Source organism: Lolium rigidum, unplaced genomic scaffold (genome assembly GCF_022539505.1).
Source record: "Lolium rigidum isolate FL_2022 unplaced genomic scaffold, APGP_CSIRO_Lrig_0.1 contig_46222_1, whole genome shotgun sequence".
NCBI classification, from domain to species: Eukaryota; Viridiplantae; Streptophyta; class Magnoliopsida; order Poales; family Poaceae; genus Lolium; species Lolium rigidum.
Genome location: NW_025900642.1, coordinates 37,830 through 54,267, shown reverse-complemented (window position 1 = coordinate 54,267; position 16,438 = coordinate 37,830). Strand labels below are relative to the sequence as shown.

General features: G+C 44.8%; 1 protein-coding gene across 1 annotated transcript; it reads left to right on the top strand.

Annotated features, from left to right (window-relative positions):
- Positions 1-13,968: 13,968 nt before the first annotated feature.
- Positions 13,969-15,696, top strand: LOC124681538 (GDSL esterase/lipase At3g09930-like). The gene is made up of 5 exons (XM_047216440.1): positions 13,969-14,278; positions 14,397-14,683; positions 14,787-14,855; positions 15,209-15,422; positions 15,548-15,696. Exons 1-5 carry the CDS (start codon positions 13,969-13,971, stop codon positions 15,694-15,696), a joined length of 1,029 nt encoding a protein of 342 aa, XP_047072396.1.
- Positions 15,697-16,438: the final 742 nt, after the last annotated feature.

Sequence of the window (16,438 nt, the reverse complement as noted above, 5' to 3'; positions counted from 1 at the left end):
GGGCGGTGCCGGCCGTGGAGCCAGGCCGTTCTTTCGAAGCGCATCACGGCGACGCCCTTTGCAGGAGCAACACCGCCAAGGAGCTCGTACATAACGTGATGTTCCCGGCACTCCATAGATGCCGGGATGCTCTGCAAGCTTTCGTGCAGGCTAAGAATGCGGCGGCTGCAAATCCCAGGGACGCAGCATTGCAGCGGCGCGCCGATGAGGCTAAGGTGGCGCACGCTTTCCACTGGGCGTGCCTCGACAGGCTTAACATCCGAGCACGGCTTCGTGCAACCGCCAAACGCCGCTCCAGCCTAAGATCCAAAAATACTCCGGTGAGCATATCACTCCGGAGTAGAACAATCCAATTTCTAGTACTCGTAGAAGTACTTTATTAGTGCACAAACCTGGCGAAATTAAAGGTGTGTTCTTTGTGTGTGATGTAAATCTAAAAATTTGAAGGTTCTAGCAAAAACATTTCTTCACAAATATTCGATGTGTTTGCTTGGCCTTATCTATATATCCGGTGAGCATATATGGATGCCAAATCCTTTACAAACTTAGGGCTCCTTTGATTCATAGGAATATGAAGAGTGTAGGAATAGGAAAGGTGTAGGATTGGAATGTCATGTCAAGTTGAATCCTATAGAAATATGGTGTGTCTTTGATTGTAGCAAAGGAATTTTTCCATGAGGTATGAGCTAATGCTTTTTTCCTATAGGATTTGTACTACAAGATTCCTATAGGAATAATTCCTATAGGATATGTTCCTATGAATCAAATGACTTGTATAGAAATTTTCCTATAGGATCCAATTCCTACATAATTCCTATATCAATCCTATGAATCAAAGGAGCCCTTATATTTTTTAAGAGATCGATGTGCATGCATCTATCTCGCCATGGTAAATTAATGAAACAAGTTGCATATTTGCCATAATTCCAAACTTCGTGAGCAGTATAGAGATCGAGACCTTAATTAATTATTATGGGTAGGATGCATGCATGCATGGCCATTTTCTAGGGTTTTAAAGGATACTAGAGCTTTTCTAGGTTAATTTGCAACTATATGTATATTTGTTTTCTAGTTCTGGGTTGATCATTAAACTCAACATTGAGTTGTAGATTATGTGAAATTAGTACATGCCATAAAATATAGTAATTTTTTATGTACCCTACGAGGCAGTACGTGTGGTGTACCCTTAATTATTAATTGGTAGACATGTACCGTTGGCATGTTTGAAGAAAATTTGAATTTAGAAGAAGTTTTTTAAGTAAAATTAACGCAAGCACAAAATCATGTGTGATGGTGAAATTTCTAGAACAAATTAATACAAACCTAGTAATATGAGTTTGTTTGGCTTTCTGCGCCCACAAGTGAGTATTGTGCGCATGTACTTTGATGCAAAATCCCGCCATACAAAACTTTTTAGTTATCATATGACCTCAAGTTTGGAAGAGATCGTATTTTAAGCAACTTCACAAACAAGAGATTCTAACAATTATATGCATGCATGAAAGAATGATTTCCTTTTTTTTTATCTGTACAAAAATGGCTAGATGTGTGTTATTTGTGAAGGAGGGCTACCAAATTTTAACAGTTGCACATTATTGTCATAATTCCACCTTTTGGAAGCAATAGGGTAGACATGCTTTCCGCTTGGTAGGATGTGTTAGTGCCATCAATTTTGTAGATATAGGTTCAAGGATTTGTTCATCTTAATCTGCAACTATGTATGGATTTTTAAGCTTTTGCCTAGTAATTAAACTCATAATTGAAATAATATAGGTTATTTAACTACATACATGCCATAAATTCGACAGAAATACTTGGACGTGCCTTGCGAGGGTGGTAACAAACAAGAACACAATGACCAAACTTCAAATGCCAATCCACCCACCAAGCTATACGATTGGCATGTACAATCGATCGACTCCTTCTAATCAAATTTGAATACAATAGAAGAAGTTTAAAAAAATTTCAAAATGAGATCAACTTGTGCATTGAGTCATCCTTTGTTATTTATTTGCTTGTAAAAATAGAAACATAGGCATATGAATGTATTCGAAACACTTCACTTTTCATCGGGGAAGGGACCCGAAGGTCCCAGAAAAACAAAAAAAGATTACAATAGTAGTACTCCTTTGAGAAGGCAGTAGAAGAAGGATCCTCGAAGAGCCAAATGCTTTTATTATCCACAACTGTTCGGCTCTTTTCCTTCTCGTGTAAGCTATCGCGCAATGATTATACTAATGGTCGGATGGTAGTACAACCATTTTCGCAAACTTCTGCGCCCTTCGTCATGTCAGCATCGTATCCCAGTGTGCAAGCGATACCTGCTCGAATGAAATACTCCTAAGTACGTACGGTATTCCCTCCAAAGACACACCACACGGTATTCCCTCCAAAGACGCACCGTCGCCCCGATCTGCTCGAATGAAATACTCCAAAATACTTCTGCGCCCTTCGTCATGTCAGCATCGTATCCCAGTGTGCAAGCAGTCTCCTATGAAATGGAGACGACATTTTGTTGAAAAGTGTCGGTGCATGCTATATACCACACTAGTATGAGAGTTTTTACAACATTATTCCGATTTCCACATAATGCATTAAATTTCGACGCGATGCCACACTGACAAGAGTGGTTTAAACAAGGCCATTATTTTTATTATGTTATATTACTACAATACTCCAAGGTAGCACTAGTAGCCTTCGGTTGTACTCTGCCGGTCGCGCCGCCTCATTCGACCAGACTTTATTCTTCTTCTCATATATATATACAAAATACCGTCTCGCCGAGGTTCGATGACCGCACCGTCGCCCCTCTCCGCGCCGCCGTCTTGGGCCGCGCCACCATTCTCCCCGCCGAGTTCTCCCCCGTCCCCGACGCACCACCGTCAAGCACCACCGGACCGATCTTCGCAGGTATGTACATCTCCAACCTCCGGCGAGTACGGAGGTTCATCGGTCATTGTGTTCGATATAACCTTAATTTGGGGATTGCAATGTGAGTAACTTACTCGGGTTTTCTAGGAAATGAAAACGGCGTCGCTCGATGCCTACACATGCGTCGGCGGATACATGGAAAGCGGAGACGGATGCTCGCATGCATCGGCGGAGACATGTAAAGCGGATGCGGATGCGGATGCGGAGGCAAAGGCGAAGGCGGTGGCTAGGGACGGGCCCGGCGCCGTGGCGGCCGGCAAATGCTCGTATCGAAGCTGCATTTTGTTGGAAAGTCTTGGCGCGTGCTTCGAGAGTTTTGGCGGCGCAGCCGGGAGAACCGTCGGAGGCTTCGAAGCTGGCTGCTTTGAACGTGTCGAGAGCTTGGATGGTGACTTCATCTAAGGCGGCGCTTGTTGCATATGATCGTGACTCGTCAACCCCTTTGTAAGTTCTACCTTCCCCAACTGCAATGAGGTTAGATCTGGTGGATTGGGTTTTTTGCCCAAACCAGACGTGATGATGCATTGAGATGTTTTTGTATTTTTGATGATGCATTCTGCTTCTTTTGTAATTTGGGTGATTCATTATGCTTTTTAGGTAGTAATTTTTCTGATGCACTCACCTCTTCAGGAATTTTTCATGGTTTTTTTGTTTTTTTTCTTCTGTCAACCTAGCTAATGCTCTCTGCTGTTTAGCCAAAAGTTGGATGATGCATTGTACTGTTTACATATATTTTACTCTGATGATGCATTTTGCTCTTTTAGCCTTTTAGGTAATTTTTCTGATTCTTTGAACAGTGTGGGAAATTTCGATGAAGAATTTTGCTGTCAACTTAGATGATGTATTGTGTTGTTTACATTTTATTACCTATATCAAAGCTAACCCCATCTGATGTTACCACAGCGTTTTGGGTCCTGTAGAGGTCTCTTTTTCCTCCAATCGTGTTGACACGTTAGCAATTATTACCGTATATGCGAGATTGCCTTCCGTTGGTGCGTCCTATTTTTGTGGTGTTTTTTTTTTGCAAATTAAGGGCTTCATTGATTATGCAACAGGATTACAATTGCATTGTCCTGTTTACAATATTTTGATTTTGCTGATGCATTGTGCTGTTCACATTATTTTGATTTTGCTGATGCATTGTCATGTTTACATTATTTTGATTTTGCTGGTGCATTGTGCTGTTTACACTATTTTGATTTTGCTGATGCACCGTGCAGTTTAGGAAAATTTGATGATGAATTAGATGATGCATTTTGCTGCTTAGTCAAATTAGATGTTGCATTTTGTTTTAAAAAATAGATGATGCGAGTGTGCTTGTTTACATAATTTTGACGATGCATCGTGCGATTTGCATAATCCTACCAGCTTCGGTCGAAGGACACCCACAACAATCAACGATCCGCCTCGGAGATGTAGTCTCTCGGATTCTTGTCGGGCTTCCTCCCCATCCAACCTGCTTACTAGCTGCATCGGGCACCAAGAAAGCATGGAGGCCATGTATGGGAAGCAATTATTTCCGAAAGCTAACCGTGTCACACAACGGAGGAAACCCGTTGCTAGGGTTTTTCACCAACAACTCCGAGGACAATCGATTCATCACAGAGCATGATCTTCACCCGGCCATCTTGAAGATGCTGGCAATCCCGTCTCAAGTGAACGGTCCCAAAATCTATGTCCTGGGATGCCGCGATGGTATGGTGCTACTCCATTCTAATGTATCCAGTGGGTATATATCAGTCTGGGATCCAATTAGGCAAGTTCTCACAACGATACCAGAACCACCATTGTGGCGCAATCACACAATTGAAAGCAGCGGCTCAATTCTCTGGTTCGAGAAACAACTCGAACCGTTTACACATTGTGGCAAGTTCTCGGTTGTTTGGATAACAACTAAACGTTACGATGCACGGGCTCATATCTGCTCACCAGATTCAAAAGAATGGGAGTTTCTAGCTCGATCAACTCCGATGCTCGTCGAGAGATTGACCGTAGACCGGCAACTCTCATAGGGGGTATTTTTTATCGGCCAACGAAGTCTAGATATATCATTGAGCTTGACCATGCAAAGAAGGCTGCGAAATATATTCGGTGCCCTCATGAGACGCATGATATATTCATGCTTAACATTCACATCTTCAAGGGACATAATGGAGATGTTGCCCTTGCTTGTTATAAGAGACTTCACCCTACAAACATGGGCCGAGTACAAGATCATCAACGAGGCGATCACGAGTCATGGACATGTCATATAAATTTTGAATTGGATACTTTTTTTGGCCTTGACACATCATTTCCATACAATTGGAAACATGCAGTAAGGTTACTCGCGTATTTGAGGACAAAAATGAGCTGGTTGTATGGGCAAAGGAGGGAGTATTCCAATTAGATATGAGCAACCGGCGGTGGAGAAAGTACAATTCTGCTAGACGTTGGTGCACTTTACATCCCTACTCGGTTAGACCGGGTTAGTCATTCATATGTAACCTTTGCATTCATTTACATATGACTTTTGCTCGATCAATTTGTTCATTTCCTGACGGTAACCGACCTGATCCAGAGTGCAACATCAAGGACACGAAAAAGAACGCGCTGTCGGGAACCCATCTAATTCAAAGTTCAACATCCATAAGAGAAAAGGAAGTCGCATATGAAGGAGCAAGGCTTGTTTGGGCAAGAAGTGATAGCCCAGCTTTTGTTTGGTCCGATGTCTTTTAGTTTTCGTTCACGGTGGAAATGTCGTTGCACCATTTGTTTGTACTTGCAGCTCCATAGTGCTAGTTGCTAGTACGTTGGCGCTGTCCTACGTCCGCTTGTTTTGGGGGCATAAATATGCCATGAAACCTTTGTTTTATGTGATCAAACGGTCATCTCTCGCATGTATATGTTCGGGTTCCGATGAAACCTTTTTTGTGATCTCGTACATATATTTGAGTCGATCGTGTTTTGTTTTATGATGGGCAGGAGTATTTGTTTTACTACACCATTGCTTATCCGAATTGTATTACTCACTCTATTCAAAAAGTTAGCGGCTCGCCTTTTTCCTTCAAGATACGGATGTATCTACACACTAAAAACATATATAGATGAAACCATCTTCAGACAAAGTTTAGTCACTTATGTATGGACGGGGGTAGTATTATTTATGTTGTGCTCCCAAACAAGCAGACATCGGACAGCGCATGTTTAAAGTTCATATGTGTAATCTTATTCCCTTTGGAAGTTAAGCATTAAACTCTACTAGTACAACCGTGGTGGTCTTGTGATGTAGTACTCTTTTGATGCATTTGTGATGTAGTAGTACGAGTACTTTTTTTTGAACTGGTATAGTACTATCTAAGAAGAGTACTCCCTCCGATTCACATTCATTTTACACGAAGAAATATGGATCGGAGCGAGGAGTAAATTAAACATGGCATCTCGTGCATGAAGCTTGACGGATCGATCAGGTTGGCTAGAATGGAAATACAATGCTCCTCATTAGGCAAATGCATGCCATGTACGATAGTATACATCCGAGTAAAGAAGTCTATACTCGACATAAAAAAGACTACATTGGGGATGAGAGTCAATTGGGGAATCTACAATACATAAAATCTTGCTCGTAGCTGATTTTGGCTAAGAGGGTTTTACTCACATTACACGTGCCACTTTCCTTGTCTGCAAAACAAGTTACAATAAAGGAAGAGGAAAGAAGAGGACATTGTGGGCGAGATTGAACACCTTTTTATGTGTTAAGCTGGGGCCTTGTTTAGTCGAGGATTTCGACTTAGGCCTAACGAGCTCAGCACACCCAGAAATAAATTTCCTTGCGCGCACCACCTGTCGGCAAAAATAACAAAATTAGCACGCAAGATTAAGAACGAAGTGAATTTAAGTAACTTGGTTAGCTTTTCAAGAAATATATTCGTAGAAAGAGCACACATGTCCGGCTAGAAATAATCGTAAGAGAAGAACAATAAATCTAAGGCATCCCACTTCATATGCGAAGGGACGCGACAGCGCATGGATTCATACCTTGACTCGACTACGGCTCGTAGAAGGGCGGTCGCGCCTCGAGGATGCCGGCGACGTCTCCACCTCGATCTCACATGTGACTGCTTCTCGGTGGGCGGTGCGCCACGCCATGTAGAAGATCTATCAAAAGAGGAGAGCCCGATGACGCTACCGACGCCTCAACCTTGATAGCACCGGCTTGTTGCTCCGCACCGAGATGCGCCACGTGCAAGATTTAGCGGATGCGCCAATTTTAGAGATATGTCATGATCGTTGTAACAAATTTCAACATGATGATGATTTGATCCTTCACTCGGCCTTGAACATAAGTACTAGTACAGGTCTCACAATTTTTTTTTATCATTATACTTTGCGAGATTTAGCGGATGCGCCAAATTCAGAGATAGATCATGATCATGGTAACACAATTTTCAATGTAATGATGATTTGATGTTGCACTAGACCTTGAACATAAGTACTAGTACGGTCTCACAATTTTGTATCATTATACTTTGCAAGTTTTAGCGGATGCGCCCATTTTCGGAGGATCATGGTAACAAATTTTCAACGTGATGATGATTTGATGTTGCACTCGACCTTGAACGGAAGTACTACTACTTGTCTTACAACTTCTTTATCATTATACTTTGCAAGATTTAGCGAGATGCGCCAAATTCAGAGATAGATCATGATCATGGTAACAAATTTTCAACGTGATGATGATTTGATGTTGCACTCGAACTTGAACGAAGTACTAGTACAGTCTCACAATTTTTTTATCATTATACTTTGCGAGATTTAGCGGATGCGCCAAATTCAGAGATAGATCGTGATCATGGTAACACACTTTTCAATGTAATGATGATTTGATGTTGCACTCGAACTTGAACATAAGTACTAGTACGGTCTCACAATTTTGTATCATTATACTTTGCAAGTTTTAGCGGATGCGCCCATTTTCGAGAGGTAGATCATGATCATGGTAACAAATTTTCAACGTGATGATGATTTGATGTTGCACTCGAACTTGAACAGAAGTACTAGTATGGTCTCACAATTTTTATTATCATTATACTTTGAAAGATATAGCGGATGCGCCAATTTCGAGAGATAGATCATGATCATGGTAACAAATTTTCAACGTGATGATGATTTGATGTTGCACTCGGCCTAGAATAGAAGTACTAGTACGGTCTCACAATTTTTTTTATCATTATACTTTGCAAGATATAGCGGATACGCTAATTTCAGAGATAGATCATGGCCATGGTAGTGACCAATATTCAAGGTGACGATGATTTGATTTTGCACTCGGCCTTGAACGGAGGTACTAGTACGGTCTCACAATTTTTTATCATTATACTTGGACCTTAGCGAAATTCAAAATCTCATAGCGGCAAAACTTCCCGCCTACAAAATACAAAAATTTCACACGCTTCCAAATTCCCATTCTACCCCTGTGGAGATGAAAGCAAAGTCGGTTGGTGGGGGGTCTGCCCGTCATTTTTTGGATCACCACCTCCCTAGCCCGGAAACCCTCCCAAAAAAATTCATTTCCCTCAGACCACCCACCGGAACTTCCCAAGTCCCTCTCTCCCACCTCCACGACCACCGCACCGGAACATCCCCGCCGGACTTCCCTGGCCTACCCGAGCCCTCGTGATCCTCGTCATCCGGCTGCCTGCCGGAGCCGCTTCATCGACGCCGTCATCAACCGGATCGGATCATCCCCGCCGAACCTCGAAACCATATGCTCATCTAGCAGTCTACCGTAGTCGCTTCAGTTGCGGTATCGTCCACCCCACCGGAGCCGCTTCGCCGGATCCGTCGTCCACCGCATCGGATCTTGCTCACCGACACCGCTTGCACGAACCGGATCCGCTTCACCGGCGCCGTGCATGATCTAAACTCTTCTACTGTCGCTTTTCTATTGCTTGCCTCGCAAGTTCTTGTTTAATCTTGGGGGAACCTCGTTTGTGCTAACGACGCGTCGTTACGTTTTTGCGGATGAGATGAGTAATCATGAAGTGTAATGGCCGTCTCTCCAACCCCAAGTAGCACATGTAGCGTACTTCATCACCGGATCTATCAACCCCGGGAAGATATGCTGTGACTCCCCACGAGTGCTTCTCCTAATGTAAGTCCCTTGTTTTAGCGCCATGTACTCGGGTTCAGATGCTTGTTTGTCTGAAGCTCTTTTAGTTCATTCCTAGCTATGACCGTAACACGTTGCTATTTTCTACTTCATTGCTAACTTTAAGCGATTGAACATTTTGGTTTGCATTCTCTGCTCTGTAGATGTAGCCATCATAACTTCTATCTTGCTCAGTCGTTGTTACAAAAATTATAGGTATTATAGTAACATCCTGCTATTATTTAGTTCATGGCCAATTTTAAGTAATTGCACATGTTGGTTCGCATTCCCTGCTCTATAGCTTTTGGCATCGTAACTTCTATATTTGGTTACATTCCCTGCTCTGTAGATCTAGCCATCATAACTTTATCTTGCTCAGTCGTTGTTACAAAAATTATGGCCTGCTACTATGTTGTTTGTGCCAATTTTTTACTCCATGAACATGTTGGCTTGCATTCCTTGTACTACAGGTGATGCCATTGTTTTGTATCTAGTTCATTGTAAGCTAACAAAGTAAGGACTTAGTTTGGCATGCTATCACTCTGCTATCTAGCCTGTAGTACAAATAAACTTGTCATACTACTAGATAATAATTTTGCGTGCCATCTTGTTCTTCAAAAGCTTCATTATTGACTTGTTTCTCTGACTTGGCATGACGCTCACATATGGAAAGCTGAACATATTGGTTTGCATTCCCTCTTATACAAGTTCACGAGTGATCCCACTATAATTATGTATCTGGTCCATCCTAAGCTCCAGCATTAACTATCCTCTATGTGTTGCTCATTACAAGTTTATATCCCGAAACATCTTGATTTGCATCCCCTTCACTATAAGTTCAGGAGTATTATTTAGTTCACGGCCAAAATTAAGTAATTGCACTTGGCACATGTTGGTTCACATTCCCTCCTCTTTAGCTTTTGCCATCGTAACTTCTATTTTTGGTTTACATTCTCTGCTCTGTAGATGTAGCCATCATAACTTCATCTTGCTCGGTCGTTGTTACAAAATTTATAGCTTTGCTACTATGTTGTTCATGCCAATTTTGTACTCCTCGAACATGTTGGTTTGCATGGGACTCGACGATAGTAAGTCCGATGTTTCATTCTAACATGCTCGTTATATTGGTCTGTTGGTATGCGGCATGCACTCTTTGTTTGCTTATTGTGCGCATTACAATGATCTTGTTATAACGACGAAATGATGAGTTCCAAATTCTTTGGCAAACAATATTGCAGAGTGTCTTTGCGTTTCCATTGTTGCTGCCTTAACTTGTAATGTCTTTGTTTCGGATATAGGTCGTTGCATGGACAACTTAAAAGATTGCTGGGATCGCTTCATTGTATTGCTAGGTTTAATTACCATTCAATTTCTCTCGGGTTACGTAATATTTTTCAAAGCCTTGCGAATTCGTGTAATATTTAGTTAGTTTTTATAGTTCTTTCGCGCATTTTTTCTTTGGTGCTTGTGGTAAGTGAGGCTATCCGACGCAAATCAATGCTTGCGTAAATATTCTCGATATCTAAATCACGAATTCCCATCCCTTAAACGGTCCAATTAAGCGAAATCACATACGTGCCGGCCCGCAAAATCCTAAAGCGCCTTTTACGCCGGCATATAAACGACAACTAAACAGAGCTGGCCCGCTTACTTATTGGGCCGGCCCATTTGATTTCTTGTGGACCCCACACTCTAATTGGGCCGGCCCACTTGCTTTAAGGTGGACCCCACCCACTGTCGGGCCGGCCCACTACCTAGTTGGGCCAACCCAATTGCTTTTGTGGTGGACCCCACATACTAAATGGGCCGGCCCTTTAAGACGAAAGTGGGACCCACCAGTATTTTTGGCCCGGCCCACTATCTTGTTGGGCCGGCCCACTTGCTATATAGTGGACCCCACATACTAAATGGGCCGGCCCTTTAAGACGAAAGTGGGACCTACCGGTGTTTTTGGCCCGGCCCCCTGCTATATGTGGTGGACCCCACATACTAAATGGGCCGGCCCTTTAGCGAGAAAGTGGGACCCACTGTGTTTATGGCCCGGCCCACCATCTTGTTGGGCCGGTCCACTTGCTATATGGTGGACCCCACATACTAAATGGGCCGGCCCTTTAACGGGAAAGTGGGACCCACCGGTGCTTTTGGCCCGGCCCACTGGCTTGTTGGGCCGGCCCATTTGATCTAATGTGGACCCCACGTACTAAATGGGCCGGCCGATAGCGAGAAAGTGGGACCCACATGCTAATTGGGCCGGCCCACTAACTTCTTGGGCCGGCCCGGTTGCTTTAATGTGGACCCCACTTTGTAAATGGCCGGCCCGATAACAGGAAAGTGGGTCCCACATGTCTTGTGGCCCGGCCCTTTTGCCTGTTGACCGGTCAAACGAGTGCATTCGGCCCGGCCCACATGCTTAGTGGGCCGGCCCATTAAAGTTTTGACCAGTCAACCTTAGAGGTTAGGCCCGGCCCACGTAACTAATGGACCGGCTCGGCTATATAGTTGACCGGTCAAACTAAGTCCAGCTGGCCCGCCCGCAAACTTAATGGGCCGGCCCGCTTAAGACGTGGCGAGCCTCGTGTGGGCCTACCATCTACCACGGGGTTTCGGCCGGTTAACGCCGTTAACCGCGCCGGTTAACGGCGTCGCACGTGTCGGCTTGCATGACGTCAGCAGTCAACGGGCTCCCGGAAACACTTGGGCAACGGTCCGATTTTCCGTGGCGGAAGGGCGCCCAAGCGCGACGGATCGAAAAAATCGTCGTAGGACTTTGCCTGACGCAGTTTCCACAACAGAACCCATATCGTCGGGTTAGGCCCATAGGCGACGAAAAATACCCCTTAGCGGACGATTTTGAGACGTTGTGTATCAGAACTTTTCTTGTAGTGTGTGTCTACCTCGACTCGTCGCTCGTCTCTTGGTCCTCCAAGAGGCAGTCCACCGTGTCTCGCTCCAGTGCTGAGGCCGAGTACCGCGCCGTGGCTAACGCTGTGGCTGAGTGCACGTGGCTTCGCCAGCTTCTCTCCGAGCTCTCTTGTCCGTTGACAAGGCTATGGTGGTCTTCTGCGACAACGTGTCGGCTGTCTACCTCTCCGCCAACCCCGTTCATCATCGGCGCACCAAGCACATCGAGTTGGACATCCACTTTGTTCGTGAGCAAGTTGCCCTCGGTCACATTCGAGTTCTTCACGTACCGACGTCTCAGCAGTTTGCCGATATCATGACGAAGGGATTGCCATCCACGACTTTTCCTGAGTTTCGCTCCAGTCTATGTGTCGGTGCCGACCCTTCGACTGCGGGGGGGGGGGGTGTTGAGTAACATATTGTACTAGGTATAGGTCCCTGTGTTTTGTCAGGGTTGTACCTATAATTGTACATGTGTCCGTCTATATATACATGAGAAGCCGGCCCAATTGGTGCTATGCATTCTCCAATTCCCTTCTACACAGAGGTTACTATGGTTGAGCTCATTGCGACTACAATCTGGTACGTCTGGTGGGAGAGACGTCAAGCAACCCATGGCGAATCAGTGTGACAGCCAGAAAGAACAGCGCAAGCAATTTCGGCTCTTGTGACGAATTATACTAGATCAAGAAAGACGGAGAATAATGGAATCAGTAGGCATGAATGGGTTAAACCCAAAGAGGACTATGTTAAGCTTAATGTTGATGCTAGTTTTGACGCACATAAAGGATCAGGTGCATCAGGGATAATTCTTAGGGATGACCACGGTTTCTTTATTGCCTTAGAGATGGATTGATTATGGTTGAAGCTTTGGGCTGTTCAAAGCTAGTTATAAATTCAGATTGTGTTGAAGTTATTGATGTGATGAAGAACGGAGGCCACACACAGGGACCTGCAGCTGCTATCTACGAGATTGCTTTTTTCTTTGTAGAGAGTTCAATGATGTAATGTTTGAACACTGCCCTAGGGAGTCTAATTTTGCAGCTCACGTTCTAGCTAGGGAGGCGGTGGATGATCCCCAATTGTGGAAGGATGATCCACCTGAATTTATCATTGATGTAATCGCAAACGATGTTTCTGTGTTTACGAAAGTAATATAAGCAGTGTTTTCCAGTTAAAAAAACTTTAAATCATCTTTATGCTATTTCTATACTCCTTACTGATGTAATATAGTTTATTGGAACAGCCTACTGAAAACTTGTGACATCAGACTGCGAGCAGCCACGCTGATACTTCAGTTCGTGTCAAACAGGACCAAAATGTTCACGAACTTGAGATTTCCCTACTTCTGTACTTAATCTGGACAAGTATTGATATTGAATCAAATATAATTTGGGCTTAATTGAATGTAATTTGTCCGAAAAAAATCTACGTTTGGACAGACTTCCATAAGTCGGTTTGCAGATCCACCATTATGCTGTGTAGCGGTGTTCGAGCGGGCGTGGCACTAGTTGTATCGATTTTCTTCTGGTTTTTGCTAATTAACTGGAAACATTTCTCTTCTTGATTAACAAATAAACGTTTTTTGTCTTCTCATCGCCTCATCGGTTTGAACGAGTTCAAAGGAGAAAGCCCCAAGGGTCCACCGTATGCAACGAGGGTTGTTTGCTTGGCTAGTGGAATCCGTCTCCGACTGTGCTGTACATCCCTGGCGCGTATCTGTGACTCCGTGCCCGATACTGTACGCACGTCTAGCTATGGTTTCCGATTCCGACCGATAACGCGAGTCCGTTTACGACTTCCTTCCTGGTGTTTGAGCTTTGCGTTGCTGGTTCCATAAATAGAAGAGAGGAGCGCATCGAAGAGGACAAGCTAGCTCGAGTTCCTGATTTCGACCTTTTCCGTTCCCGACCAGCAAATTCGAGGACCCTCGCCTCGGGCCAGCGCGCGGCTACCTAGCTACCACAGAAAGCAGTTCGGCGATCCGCCTTCGAAGCACCGGAGGCATGAAGCTTCGTCCGGCCGTCCTCGGCCTCCTCCTTCTCCTCGTCCTTGTTCTAAACCCCAATGGCGCGGAGGCCCGGCCTGCCCCTGCCGGCGGCCATCGTCAGAAGAAGCTGTCGAGCTACAGCTTCTTCGTCTTTGGGGATGACTTCGCCGACAACGGGAACCTCCCTCTAACAGACCCCGTCACCCAGATGTCGCGGCAATGGGCCTACCCCTACGGCTCCTCCTACGTTGACGCCGACGGAAACCCGCGACCAAATACTCCGTCGGGACGCTTCTCCAACTACCAAATCCAATCCGATTTCATCGGTAAGCATTATAATTCCCTGATACTCACTCATGTGATATACAGTACCTAGCTAGTAGACTAGTACGTGCGTCATAATTAACACTGCGTATTGCTTTATTTCTACGTACGTACCTGCAGCAAAGATTTTGGGGCTCGAGGAAGCACCTCCGGCGCATGCTCTGACGGCGGAGAAAACCTGTGACCCATCAGGCATGACCTTCGCCTATGCTGGCGCTGGCGTATTGGATAGCTCGTCGACGCACAAGGTCCCCACCCTTGCCAAGCAGGTCGACACTTTCAGGAAGATGGTCAACGACGGGATCATCTCTGAGCAGCAGCTCAGTCGCTCAGTGGCCCTCGTAGCCGTCTCCGGCAACGACTACCGTGGGAGCTCCAGCAACATTGGCCTAAGCACCCCCAACGATGTGAGTAGCTAGCAACAGTTCAAAGCATGCATACATAGATTTGAAATGACTATTTTGTTTGTGCATCTTAACTAATGTGCTAACTTTTCATATATATATGCAGATCAATGCTTATATTGGGAGGGTGACAAAGGAGATCGCAGCCAACGTGGAGCAGTTGCAGAAGCTAGGGGTCTTCCTGGGCATTTCTCGGGCCGGGCCGGGCTTCGGGCTGGCCCGAAAAAAGCCCGACGGGAAATCCTTGGCCCGAGCCCGGCCCGGCCCGACCAACTTTCAGCAAATTTCGGCCCGAGCCCGGCCCGCGGCCCGAAAAAGCCCGATTTTATTCGGGCTGGCCCGACGGCCCGGCCCGATCTAGTGGTAATTTGCTTTTTCAGTGGCCCGAGCCCGGCCCGATTTAGTTACGGGCTGAAGAATGTTGGCCCGAGCCCGGCCCGATAGAGAGAAAAAGCCCGGCCCGGCCCGGGATTTTCGGGCCGGGTCGGGTCGGGCCGTTCGGGCCGGGCTTCCCATGCCCAGGTATAGCTAGGGGTGACAAAGGTTATCGTCAATAACTTGCACCCCGTTGGATGCACACCATTGCAAACACTGACTAACAACTACACCGCCTGCGACATCTTCGGAAATTTGGGTGCATCCGTCCATAACAGTAACCTCAAACAAACGATGGAGGGCAAGAAAAATGTCCACGTTGCCGACCTCTACACCGCCTTCACTAATATTGTGGATACAGCCCCAGGTATGTACATACATGCATGCATGCACAAGTGCCCAAAGTATTATTTATAAGATTTCAGATATATAGATGGATTTGAATGTGCGTTTGCGCTGCCTTTAAACTTTCTTTTATTTATGTACACGCAGGTAAAGGCCAGGAGCTATCTAAACAATTCAAGCGCAAGCTTTCGCCGTGCTGCGAAAGTTTTGATTCAAACGGTTACTGTGGACAACAAGGCGATTCCTCGGAGCTTCTCTACACTTTGTGCGACAAGTCCAATAAGTTTTTCTACTAGGATGACATGCACCCGACACATGCAGGGTGGGAGGCAGTGATAAAGCAATTGGAAAAGCCCTTGAGAGAGTTTGTTGTTCAAGACTAGACTAGATAGGTTCCATGATATTCGTAGAGCTACCGATGCAAGCTCAACATCTTCTAATTATTTTTCTAGGATTGCAGCTTACTTATTTTGGAGTATATATTTAAAGCTAGGCTATGGGTTTTCTTGTATCTGAAGTCAATATGTTCTTTATTTACGTGACTTTGTCTACTTTTGTGATTTTTTTTTGGGTTCATGGTCACGTGTAAACCAAATATATGTTGGAGGCCCACTTCAGTACACCTCCTCCTTCCCCTTCAAACTCAAACATATCAATGGTTGAGATCGCTCTTTACCCCTTCGCAAGCTTAATTACAAAGTGGCGTGGGACATTCTGAGCTCCTGGTATGTCTTGGGAGGGTGATATACCCGAAACCACTTTTAGTTTTTTTTTAAATGACCATAAATAAAAATGTTCACATAATGAATACTACTCTACTATAGTTGCCAAGAAAAAAAAATCTCTATGGCTCAAATTAGTAGAGGAAACCATATACTTGTCCAATATAAATATACTCCTAAGTAGTGTGAATTAATTTGGGCGTAAGGGGTTTTACTGTTTTTTACCTATTAGGCCTATGAGCCCAAATGAGACCATGCAACCAATTGGCCATATGGAAACTCAAAAAGCTGCACCTGGAACATTAGCAGAGATATA